The sequence below is a fragment of the Malaclemys terrapin genome, chromosome 14, assembly GCF_027887155.1.
Source record: "Malaclemys terrapin pileata isolate rMalTer1 chromosome 14, rMalTer1.hap1, whole genome shotgun sequence".
In the NCBI taxonomy this organism is placed as follows: domain Eukaryota; kingdom Metazoa; phylum Chordata; order Testudines; family Emydidae; genus Malaclemys; species Malaclemys terrapin.
Genome location: NC_071518.1, coordinates 26,816,628 through 26,839,184, shown reverse-complemented (window position 1 = coordinate 26,839,184; position 22,557 = coordinate 26,816,628). Strand labels below are relative to the sequence as shown.

Here is a 22,557-nt window from a genome sequence, read left to right as displayed (position 1 = left end):
TATTAGTCTTTGCAAGTATTGCAAGTCTTTTTATTGCAATCGGACAACATTACCTTTCTAAGCCAGCAAATATGGTAACAATCAAAATTTCTTGACAGATTCAACTGAGTATTCTCAAATCTGTTGCTTCTATTTCACATGGATGTCGAATTCTGTTTGCTTTTTCTACATGTAACCGCTTTTGTGCAGCCTTTTAAATCTGTTTCAATTTCAAATCAGAACTGAAAATATTTTGTTAAAAGGAGATGTTACTTAAAATCATTCTGATGCATCATTTTAAAAAATCCCACAAAATCACAGGTGACCACTTAATACTGAAGCTCTTTGACATGTTTGCATTTCTTTGCTTCACAATGCATTTTATTTTCTCTACTCATTGTTTGTTTTACAGTACAGTGAGTAGTTAAGCCTGCTAAAGAAAAAGGCTTTATATTAATGCTATATATTTGCATATTCATAAATTACATAACAATATGTGCTTCTTTTCCTCTTTCTCAAACATCCTTTAAAATTCAAGAGACATTTATGTCTTTTTTTTTGTTGTTCAGCCGCTGATTTTTTTACTGTAGTAGCAGAAGCCCATAGTGTTGTTGAGAGGCTTTGTCCTTATTTCACAGATGCACTGGGAATTGTTTTTAATCTCCTTTCTGCTTTCCCATTACAGATGGTGATGACGACCCACAACTCTCCTGGGTGGCTTCATCTCCCTCCAGCAAAGATGTTGCATCACCCACTCAGATGATAGGAGATGGGTGTGATCTCGGCATCGGGGAGGAGGAAGGGGGGACTGGCCTTCCATATCCCTGTCAGTTTTGTGATAAGTCCTTCATTCGCCTGAGCTACCTTAAAAGGCACGAGCAGATCCACAGTGACAAACTACCTTTCAAATGTACCTACTGTAGCCGGCTTTTTAAGCATAAGAGAAGTAGGGATCGCCACATAAAGCTTCACACGGGGGATAAAAAGTACCATTGCCATGAATGTGAGGCAGCATTCTCTCGCAGCGACCACCTCAAAATTCACCTGAAAACCCACAGTTCGAGCAAGCCATTCAAGTGTACTGTCTGTAAGCGTGGGTTTTCCTCCACCAGCTCATTGCAGAGTCACATGCAAGCTCATAAAAAGAACAAGGAACATATGGCAAAGACTGAGAAAGAGGTGAAGAAGGATGATTTTATGTGTGATTACTGTGAAGAGACATTCAGTCAGACAGAAGATTTGGAGAAGCACGTAATGACACGCCACCCACAGCTTTCCGAGAAGGCAGATCTGCAGTGTATTCATTGTCCTGAAGTATTTGCAGATGAAAACTCACTGCTTTCCCACATTCATCAAGCCCATGCCAACAAAAAACACAAGTGCCCTATGTGCCCCGAGCAGTTTTCTTCAGTGGAAGAAGTCTATTGCCACTTGGATAGCCACAGACAACCTGATTCCAGCAACCATAGTGTCAGCCCTGACCCAGTCTTGGGGAGTGTGGCGTCAATGAGCAGTGCAACACCTGATTCAAGCGCATCGGTGGAACGAGGCTCCACTCCGGATTCCACTTTAAAACCGTTGAGAGGACAAAAGAAGATCAGATCAGCAGAAAGAGAGGAAGGCCAGAACTGGTCTAAAGTCACCTACAGCTGCCCTTACTGCTCCAAGCGTGACTTCAACAGCCTGGCTGTCCTGGAGATCCATTTGAAGACCATTCATGCAGACAAACCTCAACAAAGCCACACATGCCAGATCTGCCTTGATTCCATGCCTACGCTGTACAACTTGAACGAACATGTCAGAAAGGTGCACAAAAACCATGCATATCCCATGATGCAGTTTAACAACATTTCTGCCTTTCACTGTAACTATTGCCCTGAGATGTTTGCAGATATCAATAGCCTACAGGAGCACATCCGCATCACTCACTGTGGACCAAGTGCTACCCCTCAAGATGGTAACAATGCCTTCTTCTGTAACCAGTGCTCCATGGGCTTTCTGACGGAAGCATCCTTGACTGAGCATATTCAGCAAACTCACTGCAACGTAGGAAACTCAAAATTGGATTCCCCTGTCGTTCAGCCAACACAGTCTTTTATGGAAGTTTATTCTTGCCCTTATTGCACAAACTCCCCCATTTTTGGCTCCATCCTGAAGCTTACAAAGCACATTAAAGAAAACCACAAGAACATTCCTCTAGCACACAATAAGAAGTCAAAAGCAGAGCAGAGTCCAGTTTCTTCTGATGTTGAAGTCTCTTCCCCTAAAAGGCAGCGGCTTTCTGCTAACTTAAATTCAGTTTCTAATGGTGAATACCCATGTAATCAGTGTGATCTAAAGTTCTCTAATTTTGAAAGTTTTCAAACTCATTTAAAGTTGCATTTGGAGTTGCTTTTAAGGAAACAGTCTTGCCCTCAGTGTAAAGAAGACTTTGATTCTCAGGAATCTCTCCTGCAGCACCTCACAGTACACTACATGACAACATCTACCCATTATGTATGTGAGAGCTGTGACAAACAGTTTTCTTCAGTGGATGATTTGCAGAAGCATTTGCTGGACATGCATACTTTTGTGTTGTATCACTGCACCCTTTGCCAAGAGGTTTTTGATTCCAAGGTATCTATCCAAGTGCATCTGGCAGTCAAGCATAGCAATGAAAAGAAGATGTATCGTTGTACAGCCTGTAATTGGGATTTTAGAAAGGAGGTGGACCTTCAGATCCATGTAAAGCATAGCCATTTGGGCAATCCAACAAAATCACATAAATGCATCTTCTGCGGAGAGACCTTCAGCACTGAAGTAGAACTGCAGTGCCACATCACAACCCACAGTAAAAAGTACAACTGTAAGTTCTGCAGCAAAGCTTTCCACGCTATCATCTTGCTGGAAAAACATTTGCGGGAGAAACATTGTGTCTTTGATGCTGGGGCTGAGAATGGTACAGCTAATGGCATGACCCCAACGAATAAGAAGACAGAAGCTGCAGATCTCCAGAACATGTTGATGAAGAATCCGGATACTTCAAACAGTCATGAGGCTAGTGAAGATGATGTAGATGCTTCTGAGCCAATGTATGGTTGTGATATTTGTGGGGCTGCCTATACTATGGAAGTCCTTTTGCAAAACCATCGTTTGAGAGATCATAACATCAGACCTGGGGAGGACGATTGTTCTAGGAAGAAAGCAGAATTCATCAAAGGTAGCCACAAGTGTAACATCTGCTCAAGGACCTTTTTCTCAGAAAATGGCCTCAGAGAGCATATGCAGACTCATCGAGGTCCAGCTAAGCACTACATGTGCCCCATTTGTGGGGAGCGCTTCCCATCCCTTCTGACCCTGACAGAGCACAAAGTCACTCATAGCAAGAGTTTGGATACAGGAACATGCAGGATCTGCAAAATGCCACTGCAGAGTGAAGAGGAATTTATTGAGCACTGCCAGATGCATCCGGATCTCAGAAATTCCCTCACCGGGTTTCGCTGTGTTGTCTGTATGCAGACAGTCACCTCTACCCTTGAGCTGAAAATTCATGGAACGTTCCATATGCAAAAATTGGCAGGAAACTCTGCAGCCTCTTCTCCCAATGGTCAGGCTTTGCAGAAACTCTACAAGTGTGCTTTGTGCTTGAAAGAGTTCCGGAACAAGCAGGACTTGGTGAAACTGGATGTTAATGGCCTGCCATATGGCCTGTGTGCTGGATGTATGACCCGGGGCACCAATGGACAGTCTTCAGGCTTGACTCCCCAGGAAGTTAATGAGAGACCATGTGGCAGTCTGAGGTGCCCAGAGTGTAGTGTCAAATTTGAAAGTGCTGAAGACCTAGAGAACCACATTCAGTTAGATCATCGAGACCTGACACCTGAGACTAGTGGCCAAAGGAAGGGTACCCAGACATCCCCTATTCCCAGAGTAAGTGTGGTACTGCTGAACTTTAGCATCTCTTATTGCACACAATGTAGACTGCTAGAGTAACTATACAAAGCATTTAATAGGATTAAAAATTCAAATTTTATAAAATGAACAGTAAAAAAAATACCTTTTGAGAATGACCTGTGCTATAAACAAAGCATAGCACTGCACAGGCAGAAAATAGGTGTCACACTGTTTTGTAGACTTCTTAGTTATGTATGGCAGGGTATCAGGGTTCATACTGCGAGCCTACCTTGAAGTTTTCAGCAGAAAGTTGAGCTATAGCAACGTTTCATTAAGAAGTCAGGGTTTGTGCATAAGTATAGGTATTTCTTGAGTTCACAAATCTGCAGAAACTCGGGAGACTTTCATGGAAAAAGATATTTTCAATATCCAGGAGAAAGGAATTCTAAGTAGTTTACTACATCCAGGAATGAGTTAATTAGAATGGATGGTAAGAGGTTTGTTTTCTTTATATAGCCTCTTGGCAGAGGTGTCTACTTTATTTGTGGTTTTTGATGAACATGTGACCAGGCACCAAATATGAGGAGGAGGAGGTTGGAATGAAAGATTTAGTGGAAGTCCCTCAAAATTTTGCATGGCCTTGCATAAAATTTGAGTCACTGCTTCAAAGAGGTTAGTTGTCTTGCTATATGACCTTGAGAGATGGATATGAGCCCTGCTTTCCTGGGGGCAGGGGCAGGGGCGGGGCTTTCCTCATTTTGTGTGTGTGTGTGTGTGTGAGAGAGAGAGAGAGAGAGACCGACCTGTAAAAACCTATGGGTAAGAAAGATACGTCCTTACAAAAATTCAAAAAAGAAATATAAACAGTATCATTATGGCTCAGATGCCATACTGGCCACATTGATACTCAAATAATTATTAGCAGCTGTTGAATCACCAGAGGATATTGCACAGCAGTATTTAACTTGTGAAATCTGGAACTGATTTGTTTCCTTCCCTTAATGAAAGTAGTTTTCATATGTGATGTGAAAATTCTTGTAGAGTGTACAGGTGAGATTCTTGAGAAAAAAAGTCTGTGAAAACTAACTCATCTGCTGTCTTACATCTTTACTTTTAAGATTTTTGGCTAATTTAGTATGTAAGCAAGCCTTTAGAAGCCTGCTCATGAATTCTATCTTGTCTGCTGTTTATGGTGTCTTAAAATTATTTGTTGAAATTTTAGTTCATGGTTGGGCCAGGTTACTTCTTACACTGTGAAGAACAAATGGAATGAGAAATGAATTTGGGAACTCTTCTCAGCAGACCAATAGCAGTGACAGGAATACTAGTCACACCACTCTGACACTTTGAATTAAAGATAATTGGGTGAGATTTTCAAAAGTATTTACTAAGGGAGCTGGGCATCCTGCTCTTGCTGAAAAATCCCAGCCATAGACTCCACCTTATGTTAGTCTGCTAATTAAAGCATCCCCAAATTACTCTTGATGCAGTGGGCAATAACAGACTTGAAGGTGCTGTTAGAGTACACTGAGCGAGCAGTTTAGTAAGTGCAAGAAGACCTCAAGTAAGTCCTGACAGTGCAGACAGAATGGGCTCGGATAGAGCTGTTCACAGTGCATCCTGTCAGTGTTTCGTAGATTGTGTCAGCATCCCAGGTTCAATCTCAATGAAAATTTGTTTTTGTTTTACTTGCTTCTTTAGTACAACTGGATATTGTTCCCACTGGGTCAAGTGAATATGTGACTAGACCTGCCTCCAGCTGTGATATACATCTAATTCTGCAGAGGAATAAAATAAGGAATGGAAATATCCCTTCCTTCAGTGTGATGTCTCTTGAGAGTTCAACTGAGTCTCTTGAGTAGGTCACTGTCTTCTTTCTACTTCTCAGTTCTTTATTTCCTTCTAAATTCTCTGAAACAGGCCTATTCTTTTCTTTGGGACTAATTCCTTTTTCATATGGCTGTGCACACAGCCTAAAATATTACATGCTCTTCCCCTCATCTGTCAGGAGTGGAATACATTGCCGTCTTCTACTCTAATTTCTTGCTTTAACTCTCTCTTTTCAGTGAGAGCTTCCATACCTGTTCTCTCAGGGGAGAGTTTAAGTTCTTCAACAAGGTAAATGCTTTGAATTTCATCCCGCGAGGGCAGATTTTAGTTCCTTTGTAGAAGATAATGAAAAATCAGCATTTGTGCCTATACCAAATAGCACCTTAAACAGGTGCCTATGGCCTGCGGCCTGCACATATGCTAATGCCTGAAACTGTATGGTGTATACGCCAGTTACTTGGAATAATTCATGATTTTACCTTTACTGATGGGTAGTATACCTGAACAGTGATATCAGCAGGCTAAGTAACTGTCAGTGCTTCATTTTGGGGATTAAACACGCAGTTTGGGTCTGTTAAAATGTTTTTATAGCATAAGGATCTTTAAAGAATTATGCTCTTTTTGGAAAATAATAACTTTCTGTAGTATTTTAAGAATAGCAGTTTGTTTAACTTTGCTTGTCGTAAACAAGCAGTGGGGCCACTAGACAATCGAGGTGCTATAGAAGCACTCGAGGAAGACAACGCTGTTGTGGAGAAGCTAAATTGATTCTTTGCATCGGTCTTCACTGCAGAGGATGTGAGGGAGATTCCCACACCTGAGCCACTTTTTTTAGGTGACAAATCCTGAGGAACTTTCCCACATTGAAGTGTCAATAGAGGAGGTTTTGGACCAAATTGATAAATTAGACAGTAATAAGTCACCAGGAGCAGATGATATTCACCCAAGAGTTCTGAATGAACTCAGATATGAAATTGCAGAACTACTAGCTGTTACATTACCTATCGCTTCAATCAGCCTCTGTACCAGGTGACTGGTGGATAGCTGGTGTAACACTGATTTAAAAAAAAAAAGGCTTCAGAGGCAATCCTGGCAATTGCAGGCCAGTAAGTCTAATTTCAAAACCAGGCAAATTGGTTGAAACTATAGTAAAGAATAGAATTATCAGACACATAGATGAACACGATTTGTTGGAGAAGAGTCAACCTGGCTTTTGTAAAGCGAAATCATGACTCACCAATCTATTAGAATTCTTTGAGGTGGCCAAGAAGCACATGGAGAAGGGTGTTCCAATCAATATTGTATACTTGGATTATCAGAAAAACAATGAGGAGTCCGGTGGCACCTAAAAGACTAACAGATTTTTTTGGGCATAAGCTTTCGTCTGTAAAAAACCCACTTCATCAGATGCATGGAGTGAAAATTACAGATGCAGGTGTAAATATACTGACACATGAAGAGAAGGAAGTTACCTTACAAATGGAGAACCAGTGTTGACAGGGCCAATTCAATCAGGGTGGATGTGGTCCACTCCCAATAATTGATGAGGAGATGACAATACCAAAAGAGGGGAAATTGTGAGACGGGTACCCAGAAGTCACCTACTACAGGACAGGCCCAACAAGGAAAATAACAGAACACCACTGGCCATCAAGTACATCCCCCAGCTAAAACTTTTCCAGCACATCATCAACGATCTACAACCTATCCCAGAAAACGATCCCTCACTCTCACAGACCTTGGGAGGCAGGCCAGTCCTCGCTTACAGACAGCCCCCCCAACCTGAAACAAATACTCACAAGCAACTACACACCACACCACAGAAACACTAACCCAGGAACCAATCCCTGTAACAAACCCCGTTGCCTATTCTGTGCCCATATCTACTCTAATGACACCATCAGAGGACCCAACCGCATGAGCCACACCATCATGGGCTCATTCACCTGCACATCTACTAATGTGATATATGCCATCATGTGCTAGCAATGCCCCTCTGCCATGTACATTGGCCAAACCGGACGGTCTCTACGTAAAAGAATAAATGGACACAAATCGGACATCAGGAATGGTAACATACAAAAGCCAGTAGGAGAACACCTCAACCTCCCTGGACATTCTAGAACAGATTTAAAAGTAGCCATACTTCAACAAAAAAACTTCAAAAACAGACTTCAAAGAGAAACTGCAGAACTACAATTCATTTGCAAATTTAACACCATTAATTTGGGCTTGAATAGGGACTGGGAGTGGCTGGCTTACTACAAAAGCAATTTTCCTTCTTTTGGTATTGACACCTCTTCATCAATTACTGTGAGTAGACTACATCCACCCTGATTGAATTGGCCCTGTCAACACTGGTTCTCCACTTGTAAGGTAACTCCCTTCTCTTCATCTGTCAGTATATTTACGCCTGCATTTGTAATTTTCATTTCATGCACCTGAAGAAGAGAGGGTTTTTTACCCACGAAAGCTTATGCCCAAATCAATTTGTTAGTCTTTAAGGTGCCACTGGACTCCTCGTTGTTTTTGTGGATACAGACTAACACGGCTACCCCTCTGATACTTGGATTATCAGAAAGTCTTTGGATCCCTCACCAAAGGCTCTTAACCAAGCTAAGCAATCATGGGATGAGAGGGAAGGTCCTCTTGTGGTTCAGTAACTGGTGAAAAGATGGGAAACAAAGGATAGGAATAATGGTTAGTTTTCACAGTGGAGAAAGGTAAATAGCAGGGTCCCCCAAGGATCTATACTGGGACCTATGCTGTTCACCATATTCATAAATGATCTGGAAAAGGTGGGAAATAGAGAGGTGGCAAAGTTTGCAGATGATACAAAATTGCTCAAGATAGTTAAGTTCAAGGCTGACTGAGAAGAGTTACAAAGGTGGGTGACTAGGCGACAAAATGGCAGATTAACTTCAGTGTTGATAAGTGCAAAGTAATGCACACTGGAAATCATAGTCCCAACTATTCGTAGAAAATGATGTGTCTAAATTAGCTGTTACCCCTCAAGAAAGAGATCTTGGAGTCATAATGGATAGTTCTCTGAAAACATCTGCTCAATGTGCAGTGGCAGTCAAGAAAGCTAACAGAATGTTAGGAACCGCTAGATAAGAAGACAGAAAATGTCATAATGCCACTATATGAATCCATGGTATGTCCACACCATGAATACTGCATGCAGCTCTGGTTGTCCTATCCCAAAAAAGATATATTAAAATTGGAAAAAGTACAGACAAGTGCAACAAAAATTATTAGGGGTATGGTACAGCTTCCATATGAGGAGAGATTAGAAAAGACTGGGACCATTCATCTTAGAAAAGAGATGACTGAAGTGGGGTTATGATAGATGTCTATAAAACCATGAGTGGTGTGGAGATAATGAATAAAGTAGGTGTATGTACCTGTTAACATAACTCAAGAACCCTGGCAGTAGGTTTAAAACAAACCCAAGGAAGTATTTCTTCACATAACACACAGTCAACCTGTGTAGCTCATTGCCATGGGATGCTGTGAAGGCGAAAAGTATAACTGGGTTCAAAAAATAATTAGATAAGTTCCTGGAGGACAGGTCCATCAATGGCTATTAGCCAAAATGATCAGGGACTCAATGCCATGTTCTGAGTGTCCTTAAATGTCTGACTGCCAGAAGCTGTGGCTGGCTAACAGCAGATAATTCAGAAAATGGCCCTGCCCTGTTAATTCCCTCTGAACCATCCGGCATTGTGCAGTGTCAGAAGACAGGATACTGGGCTAGATGGACCATGACTCTGACTCAGTTTGGCCGTTCTTATGTTCTAAGGTAGCTAAACTGAGTGGATTGAAGAAAATCTCTCTTCTCCAGTCTCTTGTTGGCATGCTGTACAACAGGTAAAATGCAATTTTTTATTCAGGCTTTTGTAAGTATGCAATACAAGCTGAGTAGACTGCAGCTGTCCAGACAAGAATTATTACTCTATAATTCTTGATCACTTCTACATTTCTTTTTTTAAACACTCTATTGATCTTTCTTTTTAACACAGAAACAAACAGTTGAGGGTTAGAAAAATATATAGTCATAGAGAAACTACACTGAGATTAGATTAAAAACAACAGGAACACACATTTTGGTAAGCAACCGAACGTATTGATGTCCTTAGTACAAAGGTGGAAAGGAAAGGATCTGTATAGATATAAAAGCTACTCTGGGTGCCAAAAAAAAAATCACACTGCCAGTTATGCTTAAATCAAGCAAGTGAGAGTGAAGGCTTTTGGGAGAGACCTTGGAGAAACTTAAAAGTGCAGTAGAAACCCCAAGGGCAAATGAATATAAGGATAGTTTGAAAAAAAGAAGGTATTAACAGCTGATGGATGAAAAGAGAGGGGAGAAAGAAAAGATACAGCAGGAAAGAGAGAATCCATATATACCGTTTCTATATGTATATGTTTATAGTTCGGGTTGGCACACTTTCGCTTTCTGAAAGGGTATGCAAGGACTGTTTTTGTTGTGTTCAGTGTGGATGTTTCTACTGATTTTTTTCAAAGTCGCTTGGAGGCAGCTGGATGAGGATCTAGAAGCTGGAAGCGTTAGGTGCACTCAGAGATCTTGGGATAGGTATTTTCTACCAATCAAAATAAATTAGAGAAAATACATACACCATGCAGTCAAATGCTGCATTCTCTGCTTGTTTATCAACTACCCTTGGTATCTGAAATACATATAAAGAAGTATTATCTATGTAATCGTCTCTTTCTGTCTCTCTCAGGTGTTTCTAAGGCACCAGTCTCAGTGGCATCTAAACATGGCATCCTACAAAGTTATTTTTATTTGTGTCAAATCATAAATCATAGAAGTTTCTGCTTTCTGTTCAGGAAATGTCTTCATCTGAGGCCTGCATTAATAGTTTTCAAGGCATATCAAGCATATTTCATTCCAAATATCATCAAAAGGGATACATAAAATAAGCTCTAGTTGTGGAATCTTACCACTTTGTAACATCACCACTTTCAGCAGTATTTATGATTCTTATAGTTCTTCTTGAATTATTTCAGAGACAAATAAGGCTAAAGTTTCCTCTTCTAGGAATTTCTTAATGTTTCCTTCTGTTTAATATGGGTATTGTAGGCTCAGCTATAGCACAGCCCATCCTGAGGACTCTTGCTGCTTTCCCTTTTTTGAGCCCTTTTGTTCTGTCTTGGTCACGTTAGAATTAATGCTTTCATTTTTCATTACAAACACTGTATATCAAGTCTCCGTTTTTCTAGGAAGTGGCTTCATTTGTGAATAATTACTGATAGGCTCTTCTTACACATTTGCTGGAAAAACAAGCGTGGCTAATGTTTCCACCCAGAGGGGCATGCCTGGTTGGTTTAGTTTTGAGACAGATGATGTCTGGATGCATATTTTTAATACTGGAGAAATTAACTTCCCACGCTCAAAAATGTAGCAATTTCTTCTTTATGGCACACATTTCTCATAACTTTATTGCTATAGCTATAAAGAACAATAGTTGTTTAACATTGACAGTGGCAAACACTCAGGACTTCAGGTCAATAGCCATCTTCATTTGCATTGCTCTATATGACCCACCTAAAGTAAACATGTTAAGGGAACGAGTTGAGGGGACCTGGAAAATGGGGTGAACAGATCCTGTTTTTTGCTTCATCACTCAGTTCTTTCTCTTTCCTACTCACTCTTCTGGGGTGTAGTTCCTTCCCCAGGGCCGGCTCCAGGCACCAGCTTAACAAGTAGGTGCTTGGGGCGGCCAAGGGAGAGGGGCGACATGTGCGGCAATTCGGGGGCGGCAGGTCCCTCACTCCCTCTAGGAGCGAAGGACCTGCCACTGAACTGCCGCCACCGATCGCGGCTTTTTTCTTTTTTTCCTAATTTCCTTTTTTTTTGCTTGGGGCGGCAGAAATGCTGGAGCTGGCCCTGTCCTTCCCCATTTTTTTTCTTTCTCTCTTCCCTTGTAAAGATACCTGAATGGAGGAACGTTTTCACTTCCTATAGAATAGGATTTTACTTCCAGGATTAAAGGAGAGCAATCTGGAAAACCCATGGGAACAATAGCCATTTGTGTGTGTGTGGGGGGAAAACCATGACCCCATCACCCAAAAAGTCTTATGTTGTTGTTATTATTATAATTATTATAATTTATAAATTATATTATTTATCATTCTGTTATTCCATGGCAGAAGAGGAATTAAGTATCTTGACCCCATGAGGAATTTAAGCCTGCTCTTGAAAGTCAACTCATCTCATTCAGAGGTGTGCTACATGCAGCCCATTAGCCCCTCAAGCATAAACTTTTTCTTAGTGATACAGCTGAGATGGAGATTGAAATGTACCCTCTCACTCCAAGAGGCAGTCTGTCCAAGTTGGGATTTTTGTATGTTGGATGGGTGATATGGGGAAGTTTGCATTCACTGCCTGGGCTAGGATAAACAAAATTACAGTCTCCAAGTCTGGCAATACACATCTTTCACAAGCACTAAAATTCACAAGAAAATTCTTTATAAATAAATACAATGTGTTAACGTAATTTTAAAGGTCTGAATAGTGAGTTGAGCTGAACCAGTGTCCCTGTTAACTAATGAGTTAATTAACTGATGAAACATTTTGACTAGAGATGGATCTAAACCAACACCCTAGATCCAGACTTAAAAGTTTTTGGAGGAGGGGAAGATTTCACATTTTGAATGTGGCCATTTGATTTCTCCAATGTTTTCCAAGGTGAACTTGTGAGTTAGGGACACCTGTTTGTGTGTATGAGTGTGTATATGTACACGCATGCATGTATATATGTCTACCTGGTTTATGTAGGTAAGTGTGTGTGTATGTTTGTACTCATGCTCGTGCACTGGGACGGACTCCTGGAAAGCAGTGCTTCAGAAATCCAACCTTTTTTCCATTTGTAACCCACATTTTAGGCTGGACTCTGAGAGGCAGGAGGGAAGGAGGGACATTTCTGAGTCATCTTGGTGGTTTATATCCAATCCAAACGATTTCCCTCTGCACAGGTGCTGTTGGCTGGTTGAATCAATTTTCACCCAACAGCATATTGTTTTATCCTATTATGATATTTTCTCTCATGTTACAACATTTAAACCAACCATAATGATTTACAACACGTAAGGCCCTGTGTGTGTACCAACATACATACACATTATGTACAGTATGCATTGTGTGTATATAAAATTCATATAAACAGAGAGACAAGGTGGGTGAGGTAATATCTTTTATGAAACCAACTTCTTTTGGTGGAAGAGGAAAGCTTTCGAACTACACAAAGCTCTTTTTCAGGTCTGGGAGAGAGACTCAGAGCGTTATAGCTAAATACAAGGTGGAACTGATTGTTTAGAATAAGTAAAACACATATTCTAAGGGACCATTCAAGGTAAAGTGTCCTGTTAACATCCCTGCAGTCATAAGACAAAAAAGTGGGGTTAGTGGGCTACAGGTTGTTGTGGTAAGCCATAAATCCAGTGTCTTTATTAAGACCATGATTCTTACTGTCTAGCAAAAGTTATGAATTTAATCTCCTAGGCTTGTCTTTTGAAGGTGTTGTACAGGTTTCCTTTGAGGACAAGTACTGAGAGGTCAGATATGGCGTGATAGTTTGGTGAAAAGAGTTCACCCATGGGTGATATGATGTTTTTGTCTTTTATCATTTTTCTATATGAGTTCATTCGAAAGCATAGTGATTGTCTGCTTTCACCCACATAGTTGTTATTGGGACATTTAGTGCAATGGATGAGGTACACCACATGTTGTAATAGGCAGTTAAAGACCCATGGATTTTAAAAGGTGTGTTGTGGGGGATATTGATCACCGTAGCAGTGGAGATATGTCTGCAGGTTCTCCATCTATTGTTCTGGCAGGGTCTGGTGCCACTTTGAGTTGATGGGTCCTGGTCTGTGGGGAGCTTGCTTCTGATGGCGAGCTTGGCAAGGTTGGGGTGTTATTTTGAAGGTCAGAAGAGGGGGGTTGAGGAAAGATTTCTTTTAAGATGTAGTCCCCATCGAGTATGTGTTGTAATTTTTTGATGATACCTCATATGGGTTCTAGTGTGGGGTGGTTGGTGACAACTAGGGATGTATGATCAGAGGTTTTTTCCCCCTTGTATTGAAGCAGGTTCTCTTGGGCTATTTGGATGGCCTGTTCCATGATGTGATCTACTTCTCTGGTGTGGGGTGTCCTTGTTTAGCTGTGATGCTCTGAGTTCCTTTCCAAGATCTGAAGAAGAATTCTGTGTAAGCTCAAAAACTTCTCTCTCATCAAACAGAAGTTTGGTCCAGTGATTGATATTACCTCACCTACCTTGTCTCTCGAATATCCTGGGACCAAAACGGCTACAACAACACTGCAAACATATAGACAGGTGTACCTATTATTATGGTACCGTGCCACGTTCATTAATCTCGATCTCCAACCTGTTGCTGAGGTGCAATGTAGTTATGAAAATACTGGTAGCACCTATTTTTTTCTCTCCTCAGAAAAGCGTTCAAGGAAATTGGCTCCCGTACATGGAGGGTGAGGCAGTAACTTGCTACACTCCTCCAAATCCTTGGATTTATTACTGCTGCCCTGGCAACTGGGTTCATCACATGGGCTTTGGGGTGGAGGGAATGCAACAAGAAATAATTTAGATCTAAAAATATACACAAATGTAAATAATTCAAAGTGCTGGGAATCAACTACAAAAGTGGGATTCTAACATTAATGGCTAGTGATAAGAACGTGGTGCTCTTTTTTTTTTTTTAAACAGTGACTAGACTCACACATTATGAGGCTATCCATAGTAGGAGTTGGAGAGGCAGGCCCTGAGTACTCATGGCACAGTGTGATAGGAGCAGAAAGAGCCACTCCACAATATTACTGTGGTAATAATTTCTTCCTAATAAACTCTGTGCAGAAGGGGCCCAGTTTTTCTAAACTGCACGTGCACAAATGCTTGTGAAAAATGTGCACCTCATTTGTGTGCTCTGTTGCAGTAATTAAGCATACATATTAAGCATGCAGTTATGCATTTATGTTTTAGATAATCATTTGTTCAAATGTGCATGTATTATGTATATTTTACTCAAACCCACACGTGAACACATTTTAATATTTTAATATTTCTACATACTTTACAAATATCTAATCCAATTTATCTTTTCTAGGCCTCATTAGCTCCCCTAAAAATGGCATTGGGAGACGTTGTAGAGAGATCTGTAAATCTGCACCAACTAACTTCTTTCTCTTTTCCCCAGCACTGGTGTTTTTTGTTTTAACTTGGAATTCCTAAATTGTCGAGTGAATTTTATTCTCTACAAATTATTTCTTGGATTCTTTCCTGTCACACCACCAGAGCACACACCACTTTCAATCTCAGTACAAACCCCATTTTCCCTGTTTGAATAAATGGCTTGTGTAATTGCATCTTCACACTGTCTCCTGGTTTCTGCAGCTAAGCCTCATTAGTATGACATTATGACACAGAAAACAGTGTAAGGAAATTATTTTTCATATTACTGTAGGATTTGCAAGATTTCTAATGGGAGACCTGTACAAAATATATTCACACCTTCCTTTCCCTGAGGTACTACTGGTCTTGGGCCTATTGTACTTTGAGTTTCCCTCAGTACAGTAAAAAAAATGTAAGTTGATCTTTTTCTGAAAGCAAACAGATCTCCTTTTAAAAGTATTTTGTTTCCCTGCACAGACGTTTGTACTGCTATGGGTAAAGTGTCAATAATAGAGGGTTTATGTCATAATCAAGTTATCAGTTTTTCATGTACTCAGCACTGAAACCCTGATTTAGGCTATCATTTGAAATTTTTGCTTTGAGATTAAAGTCCTCTGAAGGCAAAATATTAGTACATCGAGTTTTCATTAAAAAAAACTGTGCAACCTTGGTATATGGAAAAAAGGATTAGGTAGGAGAACTGTTAAGCATATGTAATGGGACGTATTTTTAATCACATCTGCTCTATGCTACAGTACAGTTTTCTCTAATCTCTTTTTGGTTATTAAACAGAAAAAGACCTATCAGTGCATCAAGTGCCAGATGACCTTTGAGAATGAAAGAGAGATACAAATCCATGTTGCAAACCATATGATTGGTAAGAAACTCTTTAAACCAGGCCTCTCATAGGCTACTTGTTTTTGTTACTCTTTTTGAGATTCTATTCTAATCACTTGTTAATATTCACACTGTTTTTTTAAACTTTCAAGGCAAATGGTTTAGATGTAATGATTGTTCATTTCAAAGCTTTTTAAATGTGTGGTTGTAAAAGTATTACTGCTGAGCTTTTTCTACCCTTTTGAATCCTCTTGTAGCATTTTCACTTATATTAAAATCAAACTTTTGACAATATCTTACATTTTATAGCATAAATTTTCCTCTATCCATGTAAAAAGTACTTGCCAGTTGTCAACCACTTAGGAGCAATTATGCTTCAATTTTGTATGTCATGACATTGAATAGATTTAATGGCTCACATTTTCCCAGTTAAATGTGATGAATTCCTGAGGCACATTGTCAAAACAAAATGCTTAAAAAGTTATTTCAGTGCTTTTCTTTTTTTTTTTTTTCTCAAACAGTTCTGGACTTTAGAAGGTTCAACTTTTCAGATGTTCAATTTTTTTTTAAAGCAATACCTTGCTGAGATCCCTAGCATAACAAGCTGCACTCAAGTGTTATTGTAATCTGAAGAGTGGTATTTCTGTTGCAGCTGTATGGTCATTTTCTGACAATTGCAAAGAAGTATTTTTTCCTCTCTGTACAGATGTTATAAATATATGTGATGGCCCAAGAGATCAGTTTATTTTGATGCATAGATGACAAAGGAGTTTCTTATACATGTCACTCTAGGCATATGTTGTAAGAGATCCTTCAAGGACCCTACAGTGCACTTTATGTGTCCCATATGTTCATGTGCAGCATTTATCTTAGATAAGCGTAATCGTTTTCCTAGAACAATTTTACATTTAGGACACTATTCTCCCCTCAATGCAAGTATGTAACTCCCATTATCATTAATGTGAATTATGCCCAAATATTGAAGGAAGAATTAAAGACTGACATAAAGATTAAAAAAACCTCTTTATAAATGCAAGATATACACTGTCAGTCACAAGAATTTCCATAGTAGTGCTAGGCAAGAGTTTCAAGTCTGTCAAATAGAAGATGAAGATATCTAAGAATGTTAGGGTTTGTACCAGGTGTTAATGTAATCTCTGGTTTGCAGACTTGAAGGGTGAGATCCTTGCTAATTGGACCACAGTGATTTCAAAGTCTTCCCCCACCCCCACCCCCACCCCCACCCTGCTTTTTGTTAAGAAACCTGAAAGAGAGGTCTCCTTAGGAAAGCTGATATGTGCTTTTAACTTAAGCTGTAAAACAGAGGTTGATAATCAGTGATCTAAAACTGTGAAGTGCATGGGATTCTGCTATCAATGTACTGTTTGATTACAGACAGAATTGTTTTATGCTTTTTGAAATAAGTAACTTCTTTAACTTACAGACATATGATATATACACTTCATACATTAATTATTGTAAGACCAAAGTTCTGCTCTCTGCAGTAATAACTTGATGTCTATATGGTAAAGCTTGAATTCTAATACCAGAAGTGTTGGAAACTGTGGCGTTGGTATAGGATATGTGGAGCTGAGAAAAGTGTGGTGCCTCTTTCTGGAAGGGCTGCAAATGTCAGTTCCTCAGAATTGGAAATAAGTTAGAGTGCAAACTTCAGAAGACTGTAGAAAACTTCAGGAACATAGTCCCAGTATGGGTAATGGATTTCCGTTCTGTAGGACTAAGCTGTGGTAAATACTAGAGTGTGCCAAGGCACGAATTGAGTATCGCATCCGATTTCAAAGGGCCACATGCTTCCCTCACTTGAAAAACCTACAGATTGGGAGTGACTTGGAGGAGCTCCCCAAGGTTCAGCTCACAACTGTCTTTCGGTTGGGTTTAGAAGATCAGAGAAGAGTTGAAGAATAGAAACTCTGATGGGAAACCAAGCTTCTCTCAGGCCCTGTAGATCCTGAGCAACTCCACAACACTCTGTGGCCCCATCTCACCCAGGGAGCATAGCTGACTTAGGGACTATTCTGCCAGTGAATTTACTGCTGGCACTTGCACATGACTGAAGGATATTGAAGGTATGGGGAGAGCAGTTATAGCTCATTCCACCACCAATGACTCCCGCATATGTTTTTAATGCTAATCCAGTATTTCAGAGACATGAATATCACGGACAGTGATTGCTTCTCTGGTCTGCTCATAGCCCATCTACTCCAAAATTTGCACAGCCCTGTGCTGGGCCCGTCCTATGGGTGAGGAGCCCTAACAATGCTTGTTTTACTCCCCTTCATATACTATAGCAGAGGAGGGCATGTGGCTCCTTATTAGTAAAGTAGTTTTACTTATAATAAATGTAATGGGTTAAAGAGTTTTTCATTTTACAAATCTAGCCCAGATTGGTGGGCTGCCTATTCAGTAGCCTCTGAGAAGTGAGTTGGGGGTCTTGCTTGAATCCCAGTGGACCAAAGTCCATATTACAAAAACCACCACCATGAATTGTTACTTATTTGGAGCCCTGATAGAGAAATTAGGGATTTAAATTGGCAAGGAGACTGCCCACCCTAGCCTCCAAGTCAGGATGGAGGCATACTGGTGCAGTAGTGTGCCAGGGAAGCTTGCATTGTTGCGGCCCATGGTGCATGTGCCCAGTGGCTAGAGGGGTTTAGTCACTAGATCTGAAAGTCCAACATCTTTCAGCGGCACTAACTTTTTTTCCTGTCATACTCACATGCACACAAAACAAATGATAAAAGTGGCTTTCTAAACTCATACTTACTCTTTTCAAATAATTGTCAACAAAATGATCTATGCCTTGTAATACAAGACACCTCCGTAGCATGGTTAAATAATTACATTAGTACTTCTTACAATTTAGTTTTTAAACAGTGCCAAGTATTTCATCCAGTTAACTGGGCTGCATCTCCCTCTTTTACTTCTTGGCTGTATACTCAGGAGTTAGAGGCCCTGGTTGTAATTCACTAGAGTAGGTTGAAATTTTCAAAGGAGTATGGAGGAAATTTTCCACACTACTCCCACGCACTGCTTTGAAAAACTACCCTTCTGCACTCTAGCCCTTCATATCCTGTACCCAACCACAGAAGCATATTGAGTCCCATGCAGAGTCCCTGGAGACTGAACAGACTGGATACATCCCTGGAGCAGGTATATGGTGAATGTTTTGTTTTATTTTAAGCTACTGTAGGCTGTAGGAAGGTTTTCAGCCACAGAGTCAGGCCCCTTTAGTCGTGATTAGTTAGGAAGGGGTCTGGGGTTTTCGGGGTGGAATTTTTAGAAAGCAGAATGTCTTTGAAACATTCCACTGATTGGGGCTCCTTTGAAACATTTCTGTCCACAGAGAAAGGGGATCCCTCTTTGAAACATTTGCCAGCATTGGGGAGTCCACCCAGGAGTATATCAAAAAATGTCTGTAGTTCTTGCAGTCTCTGTACTCCTTACCTCCTATTGTGCTGACCTGACCATGTTTCAAGCATTTCCCCTATTCCCCCACCTACCACTGCCTCTGATGTGCAGTCTCTATGAGATGCCTAGGAGGATGGGCATGCTAAGCAACTGGCTCCACCGGCGGGAGACGTGAACAACCATGGCAACAGCAAAAATCACATAAAGCTCTTAATAGATCTTTCTTCTATGGCTGAGGGAGCAGTAGGACATTTGAATATTCAATCATTTGGCCACTGATAGGTCCTTGTGCCACATTTGTGGCAAAGCATTCTCTCTAGATTTATCTCAGTGTATTTATTTATTTATTTGGATTTTTACTAGTCTAAGATAAGGTGTCCAGTCAACATAGTGGACACCCTTATTAATTTTTATAAGTACACACACAAATATACAGCCCAATCATCTCTGTATATTCTTCCCAGCCCCTCCCAATCCGCTGTGTGTATAAAGGTCAGGATTCTTCTGGCAAACTATTTTGAGAGCCATAGAGTGTAAAAATGGGCAGATTATTGTAAACTAGAATGGACTCCAGAACCTGTACTTCATTTGTGTTGGGGAATACATAAAGCAGGAGGCCCAGTTTATTCATTTTACTGCTGTAAGGGACAATAGTGCCAGTCGTATTGAAATAGCTTTGTCGTCTGGATCTTGGACTGCTTTGTAGACTTAGGGCTTGTCTACACTTACCGGGGGATCAACGTGCGGCAATCGATGCATCAGCGGTCAATATAGCAGGTCTAGTGAAGACACGCTAAATCAAGCGCAGATCACTCTCCCGTCGACTCCTGTACTCCACCTGAAAGAGAAGTGCAAGGGGGGTCAACGGGAAAGCGTCTCCTGTCGACATAGCGTAGTGAGACCCTGTGGAAGTAGATCTAAGTACGTCGACTTCAGCTACTTTAGTCACATAGCTGAAGTTGCATAACTTAGATCGATCTCCCCCCGTAGTGTAGACATGGCCTTAGCATCCTCTGGCTTGGACGATGGGGAACTACCAAATTACCTAACTGTATTGATGAAGGAGGCAAAAAGAAATTTCAGTGCAAAAACAAAAGTATGTTGCTGAGCAATGAGCTACAGTGTGTTTTTAGTGATATTTTTGATTCAGGTAACACAGGATCCCAAACATCTGTATAACCTAATCTGTAATAAAATGCCACTGATCCCTCCTGAATATTGTGTTTCAAGTTGCGGAATTGTTTTGCCAGGATCACAAACACATATGAAATGTATATCATCTACATTTTTTCTGTAAATTGACACAAGTATTCTAAATAAAACCATGACCAAAAATAAGAATAACTAGTGTAACAAATTTGTGGCTAAACCCAAAGAACTAGGATAATACACAGACTTTAAAAGACAGCAGTGTGTAGAAAGTTGTTTTCACATTTAAAAGAGCTATTAATTGATAGGCAACTAAATCACAGAGATAACATCAAGAGAGCAGTTAAAAGATTTGAGATTTCACAGTCAGAATGTATCTAAGAACCTTTTGGAGCATGAATCTCTTTGTTATACTTTTCATTGATTCAGCTAATAACATAACTGTCCTACCCACGTTTTTGTATGTATGTAAAGCTAGTTATGGTTTTATACTGCTGCCCATCACTGTACTATCTGAGTATATGTATTCATTGTTAATATGAAGTAGATCCAGATACAGAGCTTACCACACTTTACAAATGGCATCTGCAAAGGTGGAAGTATTTGCCATATGCATCTCCTTCTAGGATACAAAGACATTTCTATTGTTAGGGCCTGATCCTGGGAAGTGCTGAGTCCTCTCAACTCTCATTGACTTGGGAGCTGAGGATAGTCAGCACATTTCAGAATAGGGACATTAATACAATAATGTGTATTAAAGGAAGGCATTAATTCTTTTTAAATGTCCTATTTTTCTTATGCACTGTTAGTTAAACATGCTGCTTGAATTCTCAGTTATTTAAATTTTGAAAGGTGCTTCTTGGTAAACAAAATTCCTTTCCATCCAGTCATGACATTGTGTCAAATGATTGAGACAAAATTGTTGGATTCTTGAGAGAGAAACCCTACTGGCCTTTGGCCAAGTATTAGGATTTGTCTACACTTACAGCGCTGCAGCGGCACAGCTGCAATGCTAAGTGAAGATGCTACCTACAACGAAAGGAGAGCTTGTCCCGTCGACTTAGGGACTCCACCTCCCTGAGAGGCGGTAGCTATGTCGATGGGAGAAGCCCTCCCATCTACACCAGGCGTTGGCATTAGTCCGATATAACTGCATTGCTATGGGATGTGGATTTTCCACACCTGTGAGTGCCGTAATTATACCAACATAGATTGTAGTGTAGCCCAGTGCTGAATTAAAATGTATACATGGTAGCAATGATGATGACATTGGAACACAGCGTCTTTGTAATAGCTTTCAAGGGTTAAGGCAAATAAAAAATGTGCCAGATCGTTTTTAAAGCATTAAATGCAAATGATCAACGATAACATATTTCTGGACTTAACAGTTGAATGTGTGAATTATTTATGAACACATTAAGAATTCAAAATATATTTGTAAAACTTTCATATTTTAAAAGCATATTTTAAGTCTTGCTCTTTTAATGCACTGTTGCAAGTACAACCCTTATACGTTAATGCAGTATTTGCTTTAAACATCTAATTCTTTATGGAGTTCTTTTAATTAATAAGTAGTACTGGAATCACATGTTAAGGTAGCTGTCTACTATTTAAAGTTGGTTTTAGAAAGGAAAAACTGGTATTCAAACCTTTTATGAGTTACATACATTCTGTTTAGAAATTCGTATTTGGGCCTTGATCCTCACATGTGCTTTGCCTATATAAACCCCTGGGTGTGCATGGGATACTGTTGCCGTAAGTGGGGCTCTATGCCTGTGCAGGCATCTGTCTACATGGAACTTATTGCAGGATTGAGGGTCTTAGAATGCAATATGTATTATATCTATAAGCCTGAATGTAATTGTTGGCCTACCTAAAGCGCTTGATTTGAGTTTTACATTAGTTCTCTGTTATTGTTAATAATAATAAATCATGATTTATGTAGATACTTAAATAACACAATGGTGAGCGTGGTACATATGTACTAGTAGATAGGAGGATATAGCACTGTAAATGTACACCACTGATAATTAAACTATTAATAGTTAATAGTGTAGTTTCATTCAGGGCCAGAGCTCAAAGTCCCATTGACTTTAGCAGGAAATGTCGGGCCCTAATAGAATCCAATATCTAGTTGGCTTCCTATTTTAAAATGGTCTTCATAATTGTACATTTTAGCCCTCCCTTTCTTTCTGACACATGGAAAATTTGTTGCCAGAAATATTAATAACTTTGTCATCCAGATACA

General features: G+C 40.1%; 1 protein-coding gene across 6 annotated transcripts in view; it reads left to right on the top strand.

The window, feature by feature from the left end:
• Positions 1-22,557, top strand: part of ZNF423 (zinc finger protein 423) — a 323,891-nt gene that overhangs the window by 206,331 nt on the left and 95,003 nt on the right. For all 6 annotated transcript variants that reach the window (XM_054048905.1, XM_054048910.1, XM_054048904.1 and 3 more), the window contains 2 exons: positions 665-3,888; positions 15,687-15,771. In XM_054048905.1, coding sequence (XP_053904880.1) covers positions 665-3,888; positions 15,687-15,771 — 3,309 coding nt within the window. The remainder of the gene's footprint in view (positions 1-664; positions 3,889-15,686; positions 15,772-22,557) is intronic.